Raw genomic sequence first — 20,394 nt, 5'->3', positions numbered from 1 at the left:
GGAGAAAAGAAGAGAAATTGCTATAGGACCATAGCACACCGGAGGCCTAAGAAGACCACCCAAGATCCTGGCTGTCTCTGGAAAACTCTGGCTCCAGAACAGGTTACCCCCGCGAATGCAAGGCCTGTAAGCTCCACAGCGCCCTCTGCTGTCCAGATACTTTCCTGGCCCCAGAGGGAGGCAGACCATGTCTGCCGCCTGGGATATCTCCACCTGCCCTGAGCACACAGAGGCACAGGGGAACACACACAGGCTTTTCCTAAGGCAGAGCAAGGAATGCTGCCTTTCTCCATTTCCTTAAATGTCCAGACCTGTAGTTCCTGGAAAAAATATTGAAAATTAAGCTCCAAGCAAAGGAAGTGTATCCTTGTATGAGCTGGATTTGTTGGGTAGGTTTTATGTCTACATATACCTGTTTCCTGAGGGCTATATAAGTGGTCTCTGCAGTGGTAGAACCCTAGTTTAAAAGGTTTGCAAAGAACAATTCAGAGAATCTAAACCAGTCTTGAGTTCACTCAATCGTTCAGCAATGGGCTAGGCTTCAGTGATGAATGAGACAGGCATGGTCTCTGCCCCTCTAGAGCTTGCCATCTAGTTTTGAGTCCTAGTCATGCCATTTCCTGGACATATTACCAAGAGCAAATAATTAAACATCTTTGAACCTGTGTTTCATTTGTAAAAATAGGTCAATAATAATCCCCCCTTGATAGAGCTGTTGTAGGGATTAAATGAAAACTTACAGGCAAATGCTACAGCACTATTCAAACATAAGTTATTATTATGAAAAGCTTCTTGGGGGAAAAAACAACTGACTATTATGTCTTCACCCAAGGTGTTCTGTTGGCCCTGGACTAACAGTAACCAGTAATAATACCAAGAACGTGGAACGGAGCACTTGCTCACCCCACCCCACCCCCTACCATCCCCCTTTCTGTTGGCACACAGGAATCAGAGAGGCAATGGATGTGTGGATGTGTGATAGAGGTCTGACCCCAGACCACTCGCTGGCTTTGTGGCCTTGAGGAGGTCACTTAGCTGACATTTGGTTTTAGTTTTCATTTCCTTCTCTATTAGAGGAAGGTCTGGGATATAGGCACTCTTAGTTCTGACATCATAGGGATTCTGTGGAGGTTTGTCCTCTAGCCCCCATCTCTTCCTCCACCCCTTACGTTCCCAGTGAAGGTTCCAAAGCAGAACTATTGCTTGCAGAGGCCACCAGTAAAGCAAGAGAAGTTTTTAGCCACCACCACCCAGCCCTCCCTACATAAACTCAGAGATCTGGGACATCAGAGGTTTTAGAAGCGGGGATGGGGGCAAAGTGAGAAGGAGAGAAACTAACAGATAGCACATGCACATGGGGCCAAATCACTGGGCGAGCGATCAGCGATGGGAAAGTGGTGGAAGAGGGAGGGAGAAGAAGGCAGGGGCTTTGTTCCGTGGCTGACTTCAAGAATCCATACCCTTCTGGATCCGAGGAGGCTGCCTCAGACAGTGCTAACTCTGAGCTTTCCAGTTATTGTGTCCGACAGAGGGAAGGATGTGAGGGGTAAGAAGACCTGGAAGAGCAAGAGAGGTTAGCCATGGTTTTCATGAAGAAAGGAAGAAGACAGGGCTTAGAATGACAAAATGAAGGTGGAAGAAGCAGAAGCAAAACTGTTCATTCTCTTCCCCCCTCCCCACCATGACCCCCTTACTCCGGGCAGTGGTTAACTCTGTGATGCAGGAGAGGGCGGGCTTCCCTGGCTGGGGAGGTGGAGACCTGGTGGAGGCTCCTGCTCTGTCAAGAGCAACAGTGTGGTCCTAGGGAAGTCCCTTTACCTCTCCGGGCTATAGTTAGGTCTTCTTGAGGTCTCTAAGGATGAATAACAGGGTGATGGTGGGGGTTTGATGGGGCAGTGTAGGGGAATCAGAGCTCTGGGTTTGAGTCTCAACTCAAATGAAGCAGCTATGTGATCTTGGGTGAGTCTCTGAGCCTCACTGTCTGCATCTGTGAAATGGGGATAAGAATATTCAGCATAGGTGGGTTGGGGAAGAGTCACTGAGATAACGCACGTGAAAAACACTTTGTAAACTGCCACAGTCTGTACAAATATCAATTATGGTTCTATTGGGCTCTCTTGGGACTTCCCTGGTGGTCCAATGGTTAAGACTCTGCACTCTCCATGCAGGGGTCCTGGGTTCAATCCCTGGTCAGGGAATTTGACCCCACGTGCCGCAACTAAGAGGCCGCATGCCGCAGCTAAGACCTGGTGCAGCCAGATAAATAAATAAATACATATTTTTTAAAAACCTACACTTATTGGGCTCTCTTGCCCACCCCTCGCCAACCCCAATCTCAAATTCCAGTTCAGCAGCATGGTGTCGGGGGTACAGGCAGCTAGAGCAGATTGCCAGGAGCTGCAGCTTGGCCCTTTATCATGGCCGTGGAAATTGCTGCCAGGAGGCTGAGTGGAGGAGAGGGGTGGAGAGAGGGGCACAGGCTCATCTGTGGTTGCTATGGCGTCCCATCCCGGATTTGCCCATCTCTCCTAATGGAGCAAAGGGCAGAGGGAGGGAGGGAGGAAGAGAGAGAACGGCTGGTCCCTTCTATCTCTCCCTGGAGCAGATGTAGGGTGGGGAGTGAGGGGAGGGAGCCTAGATATTGGATAAGAGGGGGAGGGAAGAGTGGTGTGCCAGGATTAAAAGGGTTTGCGATGGGGGGCCACACTGAGAGAGCAGGGAACAGAGCCCTCATGCCTACGTCCAGAAGCCAGCTGATGACGTTAAAGAGAAGAGAAAAACAAGTAAGACAGCCTGAGCATGAGAGAGAGGAAGAGGGGAAGAGAGAAAGCAAGGATCGGAGGCGTGCAAGCAGGCAGCCCCAGACTGCGGCCAGCCTCTGCCTGGGATCTCCTGAACCTCCAATACCCCGGGCAGCCTGGACCCCAGGGTCCCTGAGAGCTGCCCCAAGGATGGGCACCAGGGCAGTGGTCATGCCTCCTCCTGTGTGGGGGCTGCTGAGCTGCTCTTTCCTCTGTGGCTGGGCTCTGGGGGGTCCAAGGCTCCTCCGCTCTCTTCCCGCGCTGTCCTCCCAAGTCAAGCCAGGATCTGCACCCATGTGGGTGCCCCCGGAGGGGGCTGAGGCAGCCCTAGCTTTTCTCTACTCTGGAGATGCCCAACAGCTATCGGGGGCTAATTGCAGTGAGCGCTATGAAGCCCATGGGGCAGGAGCCAGACCAGGGCTCCCCCCAATCCTATGGAGGGCAGCGGGCACCATTACGCAGGCTGCCAATTTCCTCAACATGCTGCTACAAGCCAACGACATCCGGGAGTCCAGCGTGGAGGAGGATGTGGAGTGGTACCAGGCACTGGTCCGCAGCGTGGCCGAGGGGGACCCAAGGGCATACCGGGCTTTGCTGACCTTTAACCCTCCACTGGGGGCCAGCCACCTGCAGCTGGCCCTGCAGGCCACCCGGATGGGGGAGGAGACCATCCTTCAGGACTTGTCCGGGAGCAGGGTGCAGAAGGAGAGCCCAACCGGGGCCCTAGACACCCCTGACCTGCAGAAGCGGGTGCTGACCAATGACCTAGGGAGCCTTGGCAGCCCCAAGTGGCCACAGGGGGATGGATATGTGGGGGACTTGCAGCACGTGAGGCTGTCTCCTCCCTTCCTGGAATGCCAGGAGGGCCGGCTCCGTCCGGGCTGGCTTATCACACTCTCAGCGGCCTTCTATGGACTCAAGCCAGACCTCAACCCGGAGATCAGGTAAGTGGTTTTTGTGCAGGGTTTGACGCTGTTGTGGATTTGTGGGGTGGGGGGGCCCAAGTCCAGCCAGCTGTGCATAGGCCATTTGGTATGCACATGTGTGGGGGACACAGATGTGTGTACTTGCATTCAGCTGTGTATATCTGCAGTTGACCCTGGGAATCTGTAACTGTGTGTTAACATATACAGGTGTGTGTATGTACTACATATAAATCACTCCATTTACAAGTAGGCATACACGTGTGTGTGTACAGATGTGTGGACATAGCTGGGCATAGGTCCTGGCCTCCAGGTCTGAGTAGTGGGTACAGGGCAGGAGAGGGCTTGGTGCGGGAGACAGTGGCAATCCATGCGCTGGCTTCTCAGAGGAGTCAGATGGGCGCTTCGGGAATGAAATTCGAGGCTCCCTAGCAATATACAGCTGTAGAAGGCGGCTTCTGCAAAGGAAGGGGAACACTTGCGGGGAGGCTTGGCACCATTGCCTCTTCTGCCCAGGAGCTGGCCAGATCCCCAGGGTCACTCCCAATGGCTGTATTCTTATATCAAGTCCTGACCCCGATAGCCTATGATGCTCCTCAAATAACTGACTGCCTCCCTCAGCTGGAGTAAAGAGGTGATTGGGAGCCATGATGGGAAGGAGGGAGCAGATGGATAGTGTACCGCAAGGCATTCAACAATCAACGTTGTTTTCCCAGCTCTGTGTCCCCATTCATTGTCCCCAGCAGAGTTCCTCTCCTGGCCACAGGCAGCCTGGCTCCTTGCCAGCTCTCTCCCCATTCAGCCCAGAGCAGGGGTTGAGAGCCCTTGGGCCAGGCAGCTCTGACTCTGGGCCCCTCTATTCCATATCTCCTTTGCTGTGATCAGTTCAGACCTGGTTTGGGCAGAGTGAGGGGGTGGTTAATAGCTGCACTTTGCGCGCGCGCACGTGCGTGTGTGTGTGTGTGTGTGTGTGTGTGAGTGTGTATATACATGCAGTGGGGAAGTGTGAATATCCCTTTCAGAAAGATCATCAGAGCCGCAGCTCCTGTATGTCTCACCACCTCCCTTTCCCATTGATAGAAATCAAGAAATGCTAGGATGTTGAAAACCTGAGGGATGGGGGGGGTGGGGGCAGGGAAAAACCTAGGGGGAGGAGGATTGTTGCTGCAGAGACAGCGAGGGTTAATATCACTGGAGAAATGGCGTGCGTGTGTGCCCTCTCTCCTGGCACACTGCTAAAGTTTGTAGAGCTTGCATTGCCTCATAGTCTGAGGTCCAAGGACACACGTCCACCTTGGCATCCTTCACCGTACCCCTAACTGCCAATTCACTGCCTTAGGGGGCAGGTGCAGATGGACGTAGATCTTCAGAGTGTGGACATCAATCAGTGTGCCAGCGGCCCAGGCTGGTACTCTAACACACACCTGTGTGATCTCAACAGCACCCAGGTAAGGATACAGAGGGTGGGGGTTCTGGTGTCCTGCCTCCCTCCCCTTTCCCATCACTGCCATCAGGAGCAGCTGACAAAGGCACACCACCCTCTCCGGCTTCAAGGAAGTCCCTACTGATAAGATAGATAGAGATGAGATACCAGGCTTTTTAAGAGTGAGGACACATACAGCCTAGCCCCATCCCCCACCCGAGACAGCCACCTTCATTCCTTTGCATTCTCAGTGTGCTTCCCTGTCTGCTCTCCCTTCTGGTACTGGGTGCTCCAGGATCCCTTCCCAGGACCGCCTCCTGAGCCTCTATTAATTGTCCCCTTTCCTTCTCCTGAATCACATTCTCCATGTCAACAGAGCTCTGGGCTCCTTCTGACCCACAAAGGATGCTCTGTTGGGTGTTTGTTGAAATAAGTAGAATTGCTGGTTGGGGTGTAGGAGGAGACTAACCAGAGAAGGAACTTGAAGAGCTCTGGGACTGGTAAAGGTGATGGAACCCAGGTGAGATGCTGGCAAAATCAAAGCCGTGGATGCAGGAGAATCTGGATAATGGAAAGCAATGGTTGATAACCCTGCAAGCCCAGTACTGGGAAACTGGCAGGTCAGTGAACTAATCCGCTCCACAGTTACACTGACTGCATGCTTGTTCCTGAGCTGAACCAAAGCCAAGGGGAGCCCTGCAGCCTGCTGGGAGGTATGGTGGGTTTGGGCATCTGTTGCTCTTCAGGGCTCATGTGTTTGGAGCTATCAGTCCAGGGATGGATAAGGGCTCCCATTGTCCAGTGCACTTTTCAACACAGCCACATTCGTGTCTCTGGGTATGTATTTGTCTATGGCAGGAACAGAACGTTTTCCAGTGGTCTGAGTAAGAGGGGAAGCTGGGCCACGATTTCAGAAGCACCTTCTAGGGGCTGGATATGTAATCTTCCTTCCTTTGCCCCACTGCGGTCTGTTCCCAGCCACTCCCTACAGTAGGTCTGACCTCATCCAAGGGCTCATCTTCCCTGCCTGGCTCTGAGGTCTGCTCTGTCCCCTGCTGGGCAAACATCAATGGGTGGAGGTGGAATAAAGAGCTGGCCTTGGCATCCCACCAGCCTGGCATTAGCCTGGCATTAGGGCTGGGCAGAGCAGTCCTGCGCCAAAGCCAGATGGCCCTGATGGAGGAAGCTGCTCCTCCATGGGGGCCTTTTCAACCCACCTGTGTGCCAAAGAGGGAGGCTGATGGGGACCCTTGAAGCAGGATGTAGGCACACAGGTGTGGTTGAGCTCAGATGTCTCCCTGCTCCCACCTCCCCAGCACCTTGCTCTAGCATCAGCTGGGCACTGGGAAACGGGACCTGTGAAGCTCCTGTCAGGGCCAGTCTGAATAAAAGGGTGATCCGTCTGCATACTCTTTGCCTGGAGGTCTCTTTGAGAAGAGAGGCAATGGTGGGGGCAGAGTAGGGTTTCCAGGGATGGAAGGCTTCCCAAGGGCTGGGGTGGCTTTCTGGTGGGGCTCCCCGGTGTAGACCCAGGGGCCGTGGATAGGAAGGTAAATGCGCCCTCCTTCTCTTCCCAGGAGGGAAAGCCTCATATAAATACCGAGTGTGTTTGTCATCCCCACAGTGTGTCCCCCTGGAGAGTCAGGGCTTTGTCCTTGGCCACTACCTCTGCCGCTGCCGACCCGGCTTCTATGGGACAAGCAGCTCCGGGGGTATGTAACTATGCGGAATGCCAGGAAGGTGTTTTACAGGCTGGGCTGATTGGAGGGGGGCATCTGGGGAAGAAAGGCAGGTTGGGGTGAGACACTGGGAGAAAACTCATGGAGCAAGGGAAGAACGTCGAGAGAAGCAGGAGAGGCAGGCAGGGTCCAATTTGGGGGTGTCTGTTCCTTCCGAGAATGAGCTTATAACATGGCAGTCCGATGCAAGCTGACCTCGCAGTGAGTCCTAGCCTGGCATCGCCTCTTCCTGTAACCCTGCCTTCCCCTGAAAGTACCCACTTCTTCATTCCTACCCATCCTGACGCTACCCCAAGGGCCACAGACCATAAGAGGGCAGGGAGAGAGCTGTGGGGACCATTGGGAGAGAAGGCTGGGGTCTCAGGTTGTCCCAGCCATGCCCCTCTCCCTGCACACATCCTGTTCTGTATAGGCTCTGAGGAGGGTGCTGCCCAGCCTACCGGGCAATTCGGGTCCCCGCAAGGCAGCTCCGGGAGGCTGCTGCGGTGCCAACCATGTGCTGAGGGCTGCTCCAGCTGCCTGGATGCCACGCCGTGCCTGGTGGAGGAAGCCCCCACGCTGCGGGCAGTGGTGCTGGCCTCTCAGACGTGCTGCATGCTGGCCGTCTTCCTGAGCATGCTGGTCTCCTATCGCTGCCGCCAGACCAAGGCAAGGAAGGCCCCACATCTCTCTTCTACACACGTCCTGAGTCTCTAGCATCAACCGGAGACCACAGACTACCTAAGACCAGAACTTGAGAGAAATGGGTTCTGGCCCTGATTCTTAATCTAACTCACTATGTGACATGAGGCGAGTGACCTCACCATCTTAGACCTGTTTCCTCACCTGCTCAATGAAGGCATTGGGCTCGATTCAAAACACTGTGTAGGCACTAGGGGAAGTGATCTGCCCCCTCAGACATGTAAATAAAATGACAGCACAGCAAAACAGGGGCCAGGATAGAGGTGTCAGTTGCTGTGGCAGCTCAGAGAGGGGACCCAGTCACCCTGCCCGAGATGGCGTGGGAAGACTTTCTGGAGAACATGACATTTGAGCCAAAGTTGACGGTCAATTGACAGAGAAGCGAGTTTCCAGACAAGGAGGCAGTCTGACCCAAAGCTTGGAGGAAAGCCTGAGATCCCTTCTACCTCCAGCAACCTCTGATTCTAGCCCAGGTCTGCAGCAAGGCCCAGGCTGGGACTGGGAGGGGCATGGGCCTGCGGTGGCAGGAGCTATATGAAACCTTTGCCTTAGCCAGGCTTAGTGCCAGTGGAGCTAAGAGCCTGTGGTGAGAGTGGCTGTGGATGGAGAGGGCAGAGCTAATGTTACAGGGTGAAGCTTTAGCTTCAGGGCCATGGGGTGACCCCTCAAACAGGCCTGAGACCCTCCTGTACCATCCTCCAGGCTCTGTCCTCTTGCTGCCCTGCTTACATACCTCTCTCTTTCCTGGGTTCACAGAGGATCCGGGCATCTGGAGTGGTACTGCTGGAAACCATCCTTTTTGGATCCCTGCTGCTCTACTTCCCTGTGAGTCTGTGGCCAGAGGCTGACCGCACCTCCCAGGATCCCCCATAGTCCCAACCTGGTACCCTCCAAGCCCCAGAATCCTTCCTCTCTGCCCTGTTGGGGGGATTCAGAGACCTCAAAATCCTCCAACTCATACCCACAAATGACAGGCTGGTCTAGTGAGCTCTGGAACCAAACAGCCAGGCTTAAAAGGAGCTCTATGACCTGCTGTGTGACTTAGGACAAGTTACCTAACCTCTCTGATAACAAAGCTACTCCTTTGCAGAATGGAGGTGATGATGCCTCTAGGAAAAGGCGGTTAGGAGGATCAGCAATGTGTTTAGCATAGGCCTGGCACCCAGTGGAAGTGCAGTGGAGAGCAACTGTTTTTGCCCCTTCCCCACCAGGTCTTCATCCTGTACTTCAAGCCCAGTGTATTCCGCTGCATCGCCCTCCGCTGGGTCCGACTGCTGGGTTTTGCCAGTGTCTACGGCACTATTATACTCAAGCTTTATAGGTAGGGTCTGGGGCAGAGCTTGCTCTCACGCTGCTCACTCCAGGCTACCCCAGCTCATTTATGGAATGAAGTTCTTCACAGCCAGACCCCTACCAGCTCTACTCCTCTGTGCCCCCAAGGCCTGCTCCCATCACTATGGCCCTCCCCTCCATGTAACTTTTTGGGGGGTAAGAGGAGGCGGTGAACCATGGAAGGGATGGGAGGACAGGGATGTGCGGCGGGGAGGGAAGCAATGGCCAGGGGCATCTCCCCTCCCTGCATCCACCAGCCACACTCTGACCCTTGTAGAGTGCTCCAGCTGTTTCTGTCTCGAACGGCCCAGCGGGGCCCCCACCTGAGCAGTGGGCGGCTGCTGCAGCGTCTGGGGCTGCTGCTGCTGCTGGTGCTGGGCTTCCTGGCTGTATGGACAGCGGGGATCCTGGAGCAAGGCAGTCAGCACGCGTCCCTGGTGGCGCGAGGCCACACCCACACAGGCCGCCACTTCTACCTCTGCCACCACGACCGCTGGGACTACATCATGGTTGTGGGTGAGCTGCTTCCACTGAGCCCAGCCTCACTCTGGTCCCCCTCCCTGCACCTCCACGGGTCCTCCTGCCTTGTACCTGGACCCCTGGACCGGGGTCCCCCCAGCACGGCCTACAGAGAAAGGGGTGCATGGCTGCTGAGGTGGTACCCGGCTCTCCTTATTTCCCCGCAGCTGAGATGCTGCTCCTGTGCTGGGGCAGCTTCCTCTGCTACGCCACCCGGGCTGTTCCCTCAGCCTTGCATGAGCCGCGGTACATGGGCATCGCACTGCACAACGAGCTGCTGCTTTCTGCTGCCTTCCACGCAGCCAGGTGAGGGCGGGCCCTCCTACCCACCACGGCTCCCACCCTAAGAACACTCCTCACCTCTCCCAGGGGAGGGTACCCCCGTCCCACAGCCCTCCTTGCAACACCTACGACGCCTCAGCAAGGAGGAGGAGGGCCCCCACCTGTAGCTCTCTCCCTACCCCACAGATACCCTTCCTGTAACCCATGTCTCACCCAACACCCGAGAAGAGGAAGCGTGCTCCACTCCTAACTCCTCTCCCATTCCACACGCCTCCCCCCCCCCCGACTCTCCTCCACATACAGGCTCCATTCTCACTGCCTTCTTCCCCCTCACACCCCAACCGTCCTTGCAGCGGGCCTGCTATGAGTGTCCACAAGGATCTGGCCCTGTGGTGAAGGTAGAATCAACCCACAGGGTGGTCCATAACAGAGTTAAGTGCTATAAGCAGCCGGAGAAGGCAAGCTGGAGTAGTCTGGGAGGGCTTCTCAGAGGTGGAGATTAACGTGAGCCCTGAGGTGGGAGGGCAGGAAGAAGGAAGAGTGCCCTCCTCACTGCACGGAGCACCTCCAGGAGATCAGGGTGGGGGCTGGGGAGGACAGCCACTGAAACAGGTGAGAGGAAAGAGGCCACTCCCACCTGTAGCTAACCATCTCCTTCCCACCTCACCCTCAGGTTTGTACTGGTTCCCTCCCTGCACCCAGACTGGACGCTCCTCCTCTTCTTCTTTCACACCCACAGCACAGTCACCGCCACACTGGCTCTGATCTTCATCCCTAAGGTGAGGTCTTCCCCTGGTCTCAATGTGAGGGAGACGCAGCCCCTTTGCCAGGGGCACTGTGGAGCTGCTATGCCCATAGCACCCTCTCCAGGCCAGGGTGAGAATGACACCCTGGGCCCTGAGGGATGTGGGCCCTAAGCAAGGAGCCCACTTAGGAGTCACAGAAGGAATCTCCGTCTCCAATCTCTGGGCAAGGGAAATAACAGCTAGAGCTGGGACTTCCCTGGTGGCACAGTGGTTAAGAACCCGCCTGCCAATGCAGGGGACACGGGTTTGAGCCCTGGTCCCGGAGGATCCCACATGCCGCGGAGCAACTAAGCCCGTGTGCCACAACTACTGAGACTGCGCTCTGAGAAGCCCATGCACCGCAACGGAGAGTAGCACCCGCTCTCCGCAACTAGAGAAAGCCCACACGCAGCAATGAAGACCCAACACAGCCAATAAATAAATCAATAATTAAAAAATAATAATAAAAAACACTTGGAGTTTAAAAAAAAAGAGCTAGAGCTGAAGGGAGTCCTTGTAATACAACTGGAAGGTTGGGAGACTCTGAAAATCAACTCAGAAGCAGTTACAGAAAGATAGGTGGGGGGGGGGGTAGCCGAAGGACATGGCTAGGAATTGTGGGGGCAGGGCATTGAGACCCCTGGTCTCTGAGCTAGAGAAAATCAGGAAGGAGAGGGAACAATACTCCTTGGACCCCCAGAATCAGAGAGGGGGTGAAGATTTATGGAGTAAATACATATGCCACGGGGCAGGGAGCCAAGGTGAGTCTTTTTCCTGATCATGCCCACCACCATGGCCAGTTCCGGAAGCCAGGGGCTCCTCCCCGAGAGGAGATCTTGGATGAGGTGTACGAGGACGAGCTGGACCTGCAGCGCTCAGGCTCCTACCTGAACAGCAGCATCGCCTCAGCCTGGAGCGAGCACAGCCTGGACCCTGGAGACATTCGGGTAGGTGCTGCCCTCTCCACCTCCTCTTGATGCTACTTAGGGACTGGGCAGGGGGCACAGCTGCCCTGCCACCCGGGCTGTGTGCCACTGCAGGTCCCCTCTCCTCCCCATAGCTTTTCCTCTAAGACCCGGCTCCCTCTCTTCTCCACCACTGCCCTAAGCTGCTTCCCCTGACTCTACTCAAAGGAGGCCACACAGTGGATAGACCGCCCCCACCCTGCAAAACCCCAGAACCCAGATTCCTGAGGCCCACTTGGCATGGTAGAGGCAGAACCATGAGTGGAGCTCAAATCCCCTGTGTCTCCTGTGTCCTCCACTCCCACTCAGCAGGGCCACCATGAGGGGCAGCCTAAGAAGCCCCTCAGTCCCCAACATACCGGGTAGTTAGTGGCCCTAGGGCCATTGGGGCTGGGCAATTCAGGCAGCGAGTGGCTACCAGGCACCAGGACCCCCTTTCCCTGGCCCCAGCAGCGTTAGAGAAAGGAAGTTCTTCCTGAGTCTTACATCAGGAAAGCATCCTTACCTTATTTTCCTGCTTAAGAATATCATTATAGTCACAGAAACCCTAATGAGAGGCTCAGAGAGTAGGAAATAAAGAGACCTGGCAGTAAAGCCCTTTGTCTTATAGAACCTGCATGTGGGAACAGTCCCAGGAAGCCATTGTGTCCATCCCTCCACCTCCCCTGGGGCCCCCTCCACACCTTACTTGTTTACATCCCCCAATTCCTTCCTTGCCTCAACTGCCTTTGCCTCTCTTTCCCCCGTATCCTCCTCATCCTCTGAGCTCTGCCTGCCCTGCCGCCTGCCCCCTGGGGATAGGCTGAACCGAGACCCCAATCCAGCAGGCAGGCCGAAGAGTGGAGGCACACTGCCACAGAGACACCATCCTTGACCCTCCAGTATGGGGCGCAGCAGCCCATGTACCTCCCCTACGCTGGCTGCGGGGAGAGATCCGAAGTACAAAAGACTTTCAAAGCCCCATCCCGTCACTTACACCTGAATATGGCAGTTTTCACGCCCACTGGTCCCACCACCAATCTCATATAATCCTCTTAAGGAAGTGAACACTAGGCAGCCAGTCTTCCTTACTTTATTGAAGCAGAGGCTCAGAGAGGGCAAGAAAATAGCCTGAAGGCACATGATGGGTCAGCAGCCTCAAACCCAGGTTTCCCGTCTCCCAAGCTGGAGACTTCCCACCAGACCACAGTGCCCAGAGAAGTCAGTGGTGCGCTGAGGCCTCGGAGCTAAGCGGGTCGGGCTTGGGAACTAGGTTGTTGGCCCTGCAGGACGGAGACGTGAATCCTGAGTTTTAAAAGCTGGGAAGAGACACAGCTTGGTGGGAGAGAGATCCCCCAGAGAAAATGGTCTGAGCAAGGGCTGAGGGGCAGAGCAGCGCCGCCAGGGGATGGAGAGCTTGGCCCTCACCGCCAGCTCTGCACCCCCGCCCCCAGGACGAGCTGAAGAAGCTCTACGCCCAGCTCGAGGTCCACAAGACCAAGGAAATGGCCGCTAACAACCCGCACCTGCGCAAAAAGCAAGGCAGCTGGCGCCAGGCCCTGGGCCGCTCCTTCATGAAGTACCTGGCCGAGTTCCCCGAGGCCCTGACCCGCCAGCACTCCCGGGACTCGGGCTCCCCGGCCCGCGGCAGCCTGTCCGGGGGCTCCTCCCGCCGCCGGCTGCTCAGCGCCAGGCTGCCCAGCGCCAGCCTCCGGGAGCCCGCCGCGCCGCCGGGTCTGCGCAAGTCCAGTAGCACCTGCGAGCAGGACCGCGCTCCCCGCGGGGAGCAGTACCCGCCTCTGCTCGACTCGCTGCTGAGGAGGAAGCTGGCCAGGAAGGGCCCGCAATCCGAGAGCCGCGAGTCGGCGGCAGGGCCGCCCGCGCTGAGCTTCAGGTCGGCCAGCGCCCACAATCTGACGGTGGGAGAGCGGCTGCCCTGTGCCCGGCCCGCCTCGCTGCACAAGTCGCTGAGCGTCGTGGCTGACTCCAGGGAAAAGGCCCTGCTCGAGGCCAGCCAGGCCTACCTGGAGGAGACCTACCAGCGGGCGAGGGAGCGCGAGGAGAGAAGGAAGGCAGAGGCCGCCCTGGCCAGCCCGGCGCGGAGGCCCTCGGCCTGGAGGCTGGAGCGAGCCCGAGCGACTACCCTGTCGGCCCCACCTTCCCCGGCCAAGAGGAGCAGCGTGGACAGCTCCCACGCCTCCAGAAAGCTGCGCGAGGAGGCCGCGAGAAGGCTGCCCCACCCGCCCGTCCAGCACCAGATCTCCACACCCATCATGGCCACGTCCGGGGTGGGCCTGGGGGAGCCAGGGATGCTGTCTCCCACCTCCACCTTATCTCTGGCTCTGCTGCCAGCTCCCGTCCCTGCCCTGGCACCCATCCCAGTACCCCCACAAAGCCCCAGCCTGCTCACCTACATCTGCCCCTGGGAGAATGCAGAACTGCCATCAAAGAAAGAAAATGTGGCTCAGGAAGGCCCCCCGGGGCCAGAGCGAGGCCACCACTCTCCCGCCCCAGGTCGGGCCAGGCTCTGGAGGGCCCTCTCTATAGCAGTAGACAAGAGGGGGGCTGGGGAGAATGGGATGGACACGGAGGACAGGTGTCTCCAGGGGGAAGCTGATGAGGATGAGGACAGGCCCAAGGTCTTCTCTAAATCTAAATCCCACAGCCTCAAGACCCCTGTTCAGCAGGGTTCCATGCGTAGCCTGGGACTGGCTATCAAAGCTCTGACCCGTTCTCGGAGCACATACAGAGAGAAGGAGAGCGGGGAAGGATGTCCTGAGAAGGAAGAGAAGGGCCGAGCTTTGGGAGAGGGTGTGGGGGCATGTCCCAGATCTCCCAGGTCAGGCCGCCCCAAGGCGGTGAGTAAGCAGGCCGCGCTTGCCCCCTGTGATGACGAGGAGTCCCTCCAGAACCAACAGAACGCTCACACAAGCAGAATGCTCCAAGTCTGTCACCAGGAGGGCAGTAGGGAACAAGCAGACAGAGGCAGGAGGCCATCCCAGGGTCTAGGGGAGGGGAAGGTTGCAAAAGCAGGTAAAACAGGGCGTGCCACACTGAGGCAAGTCAGGCAGGGCACCGTTAGGGACAAAAATGTTAAGCAAGCAAAAGAAGCCCCTGGGGGGCGGCGGGAACTGCCCAAAGCTGGCCTCCGGCCCCTGGGCAGTGCTGACCAGAGGGTGATAGATGTATGCCCCTGGGAAGTCACCGAGTCAGAAACGTGTCAGCCTGACAGTAGCAACAAGGCCGAAATCTGCCCCTGGCAGGTGAGTGGAGTGTCTGAGGAGGTGGCACTGAGGCAAGATCTAGATGCCTCCCAAGATGAGAGGGGGAAAGCCTCAGAAAAATCAAAACCCAAAGATGTGGTTGCCATTGCTCAGAAAAAGCCAGAGAGACTGGTCAGGGGACAGGAGGCAGTGTGTCCCTGGGAGAGTGCCGATCCTGGGGGTCTGTCCCCTCGGTCAGCACCTCAGGACTCTGACAGAACCAAGGGCAGGTCTGACACCGTGGGCAGTGTGGAGCCTAGACAGGTAGAGACACGACCGTGGGAAGCCGCTGGCCCAGGAGCTTGTACATCTGACATCACCAAGGCAGGGCTCTGTCCCTGGGAGGCAAGTGAAGGAGGAGAGAATGAGAAACCGTCCCAGGAGGGAGTAAAGAAGCTCCCCCAGGCAAAGCAGAAAACTCCCAAGAAAGCAATCTTCTTGGAAGAACAGAAACTGGGTGAAGGGTTGGAATCTCTTTGTCAGTGGGAAAGGACAGATTTCCGGGGCCCCTCAGCAGTCTCTACTCAGGCCCCGGGAACCTCCGGGTGCTCGGGGAGTCTGGGCAGTAGCGTCACTGAGGCGTGTCCATGGGAGGCAGGAGATGCTCCTGCTATCGGGAAAGCAGAGATTTGTCCCTGGGAGCTGGGTGATGAGGTAGTAGGGAAGGAAATGATGAGTCAGAGGACAGGTGGAGAACCTCTCCAGGAAAAGGGAAAAACCTCCAGAAAAGGGAGCTTTGGAGAGACGTGGGAACAAACTGGGAAAGCAGTGCAGAAATGCAGTCAACAGCAGGAGTCCGTGTGTCCCTGGGAGAGCACAACCCCTGGGCACTCCAGCCCACATCTAGAAAACTCCTCATCCAAAGCTGGTGGCCAACTTCTCAGCAAGGGAGGAAGCAGAGCAGCGCAGGTATGTCCACGGGAAGATCTCAGGTCAGAGGCAAAGGAAGCAACACCTGCCAAGGCAGAAATCTGTCCCTGGGAGGTGAATGAAAGAACGACAGAGGACTGGATGTCGGGACAGGCACCAAAAGGAGAATCTCAAAAGGACAAGGAGAAGATGCCTGGAACATCAGGAATCAAAGATAGCACAACTTGGGAAAAGCCTGAGGGACAGATGCAAAAGCCGGAAGCAGTCTGTCCCTGGGAGAGGGTGGACCCTGGAAGCTTCTCCCCGCAACCTGGTCCTCGAGACACAGATAGACCCAAAGCCACTTTCCAGATGTCAGGCAGTACGGGAAGCAAAACTGCTGAGATCTGTCCCTGGGACGCGGAGGAAATCCTGCCTGCTGAGAAGGCAGAGATCTGTCCCTGGGAGGTGAGTGCTGGAGCAGGGGAGAAAAGGGCTTTGGGAACTGAGGCCATTAGGCAATTTCCAAATGATACAGGAAGGGCTTCTGCAGATACTGGACCTGAAGAGATAGCTGTTACTGCTCCAAAGAAGCCAGAGAGGCAGGCCTGGGAGCGGGAGGTGGCCTGCCCCTGGGAGAGCTTGGATCCGGGGGGATCCTCTCGGCATTCAGACACTCTGGGCACCGACAGACCAAAAGCTGGGCTCCAGGTATTGGACCGTGTGGGGTGCAGGCCAGCTGAGGTGTGTCCCTGGGAAGCAGAGGGAGCGCCTACCAGTGAAAAAGCCAAGATCTGTCCCTGGGAGGTGGATGAAGGAGCCCCCGGGAAGGAATCAGAACAAGAGATGGGGACTGATTCCATGGGGCAGAGGGAGAAAACTCTAGAAGAGGGGAGACTCACCTCCCTGGGAGAAGACATATCAAAATGGGAGACAAAACTGAGTCAAGAACAGGAAGCTATGTGTCCTTGGGAGAAGGACTTGAGGACACCCTCTGCTCAGGCCGAGGTCTCAGACTCGTCCAGCAGCGGGAGTAGCAGAGTGGCAGAGGGGCACTCCTTGGAAGTGAGTGATGAAGCAGCACAGAAAGGGGACCTGACACAAGACCCAAAGATGGGCTCCTTCCCAGAACAAGCAGAAGTCACTGCTGAACACGGGGAGAAAGCAAGCAATGAGCTACGACCTATCTGTCTACAGGAGAGTGTGGCCCCGGCGGGATCTTTCTCCCACCCAGACAGTCACGGCCCTGACCAACCGAAAGCCGGTGCTCAGACACTGCTCGGCGTTGGGGGCAGGCTTGCTGAGCTCTGCCCGTGGGATGCTCCTGCCATGGATGCTCCCAAACCTGACAGCGGCGCCAAAGCTGAGACCTGTCCCTGTGAGGTGACTGAAAGAATCCCTGAGGAAGGGGTGTCAAGACAGGATGGAGAAGGGGAGCCTCAAGAGGAGGAGAAAGCCCCAGAAAAACCAGAGCACAAAGTTGTGGCCGTTCAGGCAAACTCAGAGAGTGCAGATGGGAAACAGGAGGCTGTGTGTCCCCAGGAGAGTCAAGATTGTGGGGGTCTGTCTCCACAACCAGCCCCACAAGCTTCTGACAGAAGCAAAGAAAGTTCCGAGGCAGCAGGCAGCATGGGGGCCAGAGTAGCAGAAGTGTGTCCATGGGAAGCAGAAGAGTCTCCCTCTGAAAAGAAAACAGAAATCTGCCCTTGGGAGGTGAGTCAAGGAGCAGCAGAGAAAGGGGGACTGGAACAAGAGTTGGACAGAGAATCTCAAGGGCAAGGAGAGATGTTCCTGCAAAAGGCAGGATCTGGAGGGACTGAAGAACACTTTTCAGAAGAAGTAAAAGTCAACAGAGAGCGAGAGACGGTCTGTCCTTGGGAAGGCACAAGGTCAGAAGGGCTCTCCCCCGAGCCAGATGCTCCAGACACGGACGAACCCAAAGTCGGTCCCCACAGAGCAAGCAGTATGGGGAGCAGGATGGCAGAGCTGTGTCAATGGGAAGTCACAGATCCAGAAGGAAATAAAATAAAGGGGACCATGGCAGACATCGATATATGTCTTTGGGAGGTAACTGGAGCCCCATCTGACGAATCTGGCCTCCTGGCTTTAACAGAAACTCGGACAGAAAAACTCTGCCCCACAGCCCCTGAGAACCCACCATGCCTTTTAGTCCACAGACCTCTGGGTGGCTTCCTTCCAGAAGGCAAAAGCCCCTGCCCCAAAGTGAGCAAGCCAGCCAGTACTTTTACTCCGGAAGGTGTCAGAGAACTCCAAGTACCTTCAGAACTTGGGCCGAGGACCAGCTTAGTCCCAGAGCCAACTCTCCAGGAAGCTAAGGCTCAGGAGTCTTCCTCCTTAACCGAAGACCAAGGAGAAGTAGCTTCTAAAGCTCAACACGAAGAACTCACCCCTCCAGCTGTCTATCCTTGGGACTAGGAGTAACAACTCCATCAGGTGAGGTGAAACATTGGGTGGCTATCTTTTCGAAGCCAAAGTCCTTTCCAAGTCCTAGGTGTTTCCAAAAAATGGAATCAAACACACTTGGCCACTTTCTCTCTCCAAGGTGGACAGAAGTCAACTCATTCCAAGACAAATTGTACAAAAAGGGTTTTGCTCGGACCGCAAAAGTTAATCCCATCCCCTCTTTACTTCCAACTCTTCTTCCTGCTCCAGAGAACAAGGGCCGGACCTTCCACTTCTAATGAATCCTCCCATCCAGCTAGAATACTCAACACAAGCTGTCTGTGACAGGACACTCACTTGTAAAGCCAATGTTAGCAATAAAGGCAAGTCAGCTGTGCCCAGCCCACATTTTCTCAAAAGGAGACCCATTCTTCTGTGAAGTCTACAAAGGACATTTTTTGGGAAGAAACTAAACCACGCAAGGCATTGGCAACATAGGGGCTGAGGAAGGTCACCATAGGAAGCTTAGAAGCCACTTATTCAAGTTCAAAGATAAATCAGGGGGAAAACTTAAATGGCTCAAAAGAGGTGCCTGAAATGCCTCAAAGATCCTGTCATTTTGACTTTGGATCTCCAGGTTCTGCTTTATTCTCCCGTACCTGCCCTGCTTGACTGCTGAAGTACAGAGAATCAAGCACACTTACGTCAACATCTGGCATCTAAAGCAACATCAGAGACAGAGAGCATAAAGGGAAAGGCAATTGCTCCAGTTTAAGCCCAGTTTAAGAAGTATGACTCTTACAAGCCTTTTCAGATGGCCTTCCCTCCTTCCTGCCCCATCTTTTGCCAATCTGCAGAGTTCACCCCACTGCCTCATTCTCCTAGCCTTTCAGTGCTGTCATCAAAGGGACCCCTCTCTGTTGTCAAATGCAACTGGAGCCAGGGGGAATTTCTGGTTCCAATGCAAGAACCACTCAAAATCACTTGCTCAGTAACAGGAGGCCCACATCAGTCTCTTTCCCGAGAAGCCCGAGCAAGAAAGGAGGTCCTGTTTACAGCCAGCACTTTAACTGCCCTCAGAAAGAGTAGTGCTATGAGGCAGGTTAGAGGCCCGAGGGCCAGGGAAAGGGCATCGTGTAAATACAAAGCCTCCTTTCTTAGGGAGCTCTCTCTCGTTCTTAGCTCGGCTCAATTCTCTCAAGTCAATTCAGGCCACCCTTACTTAAGTGGTCCTAGATAACAGAGTGCTGGAATTAAGTGATACTACCAGAGGGGAATGAGGAAGGAGAAAAACGTTGGTCACAGACGTCCCAGGATCGGCAGGGGTGAGGTGGGGGTGGAAATAGGCAGACTAAACATGGCACAAGGGCCCACCCTCTAACTGGACAGATACTGATGCCATTCACCAGGAGGAAAAACACAAAAGAAGGGGACCAAACACCCAATGGGGAAAATACCAGTCTGCATGTAAATACTCTGGGCAGCTACAGGGCTTCACAGAAATAGGAGCAAAGTGCTCCATTTCCAAAAAGAAGAAGGAATGGAGTAACCCACTTTCAGAGACCAGAGGCCCTTGTTCCGTATCTAGGCCTTCCCTCTTACCTAGGTCCCCTGCCCTAGGCCTCCAGAGCAGTAACTAAGGTGTGTTGTTTTTCTGGGCTCTAGCTAGTTAGCCTCACAGCTTGCGAGCCAATGCAAATTCTACACCTCAGAACAATCCCACTGGGTCTGGACTAGCTGGGAACAGAAAAGTTGTCTCTCTAACCACAGTTGTGAAATAAACCATGGGGAAAAAAATAAAGAATGCTTCTTCTTGACTATTGCAGTTGTTTCTAGCTTATTCATTATGGTGATTTTATTTTTTCAATGTTTCTAAATATTAATAGTAGATAGATAAGGAAAGAACAATGCCTGCTCTAAAGCCCAAGGTAGCCACATGGCAGCCTTCAGGACAATGGGACTGTCTGGCTAATTCTCAGCCAGTGCCCAGCTACATGGGTGGCACTGCAGATGGCCTCCGCCCGGCCCTTCAAGCCAATCCTGTACATCTGGGCCATTTGCTCAGCTGGATTTGATCCCAAGGGGAAATGAAAATTGCACTTATCCTCTGGCTCCCTGGTGGCTCCCTGGCTTAGCTGCTATTTAGGATTATCTAGAGATCCCTGAGACAGGGGAGTGAGGGGAGTGAGGTGGAGTGAGGTGAAACAGCTTATGTGAAACACTGTGTTTTAATATATTCAGAGAAATCAAGACGTCGTTTAGCCATTAAGTGCGCTTTGTGTCTGCTTCCCTACCCTCCCAGGATTGCCTCCCCTTACTCCATACTCCCCAGCTGTGGATCCTACTCAAAGCACTTCCCTTCTCATTTTGCCTTAATCCAGGGCTCAGGCAAATAGGATATGATCAAACCTCACTTGGGCAACAATGCTGGAAACTGATGTACATTTTAA

General features: G+C 55.3%; 1 protein-coding gene and 1 long non-coding RNA gene across 2 annotated transcripts; one reads left to right on the top strand and one right to left on the bottom strand.

Moving 5' to 3' along the window:
- Positions 1–2,951: 2,951 nt before the first annotated feature.
- On the top strand, positions 2,952–19,756 carry GPR179 (G protein-coupled receptor 179). The gene is made up of 11 exons (XM_067717468.1): positions 2,952–3,745; positions 5,064–5,172; positions 6,772–6,859; positions 7,299–7,534; positions 8,324–8,392; positions 8,779–8,888; positions 9,177–9,415; positions 9,586–9,724; positions 10,374–10,479; positions 11,286–11,432; positions 12,884–19,756. The coding sequence occupies exons 1-11, from the start codon at positions 2,952–2,954 to the stop codon at positions 17,975–17,977; spliced, it is 7,131 nt and encodes a 2,376-aa protein (XP_067573569.1). The 3' UTR covers positions 17,978–19,756.
- Positions 12,507–13,153, bottom strand: LOC137213093 (uncharacterized). The gene is made up of 2 exons (XR_010937779.1): positions 13,013–13,153; positions 12,507–12,712 (listed from the first exon to the last, which is right to left on the bottom strand). It is a non-coding gene; the product is annotated as an uncharacterized lncRNA (long non-coding RNA).
- Positions 19,757–20,394: the final 638 nt, after the last annotated feature.

This window comes from Pseudorca crassidens, chromosome 19, assembly GCF_039906515.1.
Source record: "Pseudorca crassidens isolate mPseCra1 chromosome 19, mPseCra1.hap1, whole genome shotgun sequence".
NCBI classification, from domain to species: Eukaryota; Metazoa; Chordata; class Mammalia; order Artiodactyla; family Delphinidae; genus Pseudorca; species Pseudorca crassidens.
The sequence above is the reverse complement of the archived record's forward strand: the minus strand, read 5'-3'. Positions and strand labels throughout refer to the sequence as shown.

Coding starts and splice junctions, on each gene's coding strand:
- GPR179 (XM_067717468.1), top strand. CDS start 2,952: ATGGGCACCAGGGCAGTGGTCATGCCTCCTCCTGTGTGGGGGCTGCTG. Junction 7,535..8,323: donor ATCGCTGCCGCCAGACCAAG/GCAAGGAAGGCC, acceptor CTGGGTTCACAG/AGGATCCGGGCATCTGGAGT. Junction 9,416..9,585: donor GGACTACATCATGGTTGTGG/GTGAGCTGCTTC, acceptor ATTTCCCCGCAG/CTGAGATGCTGCTCCTGTGC.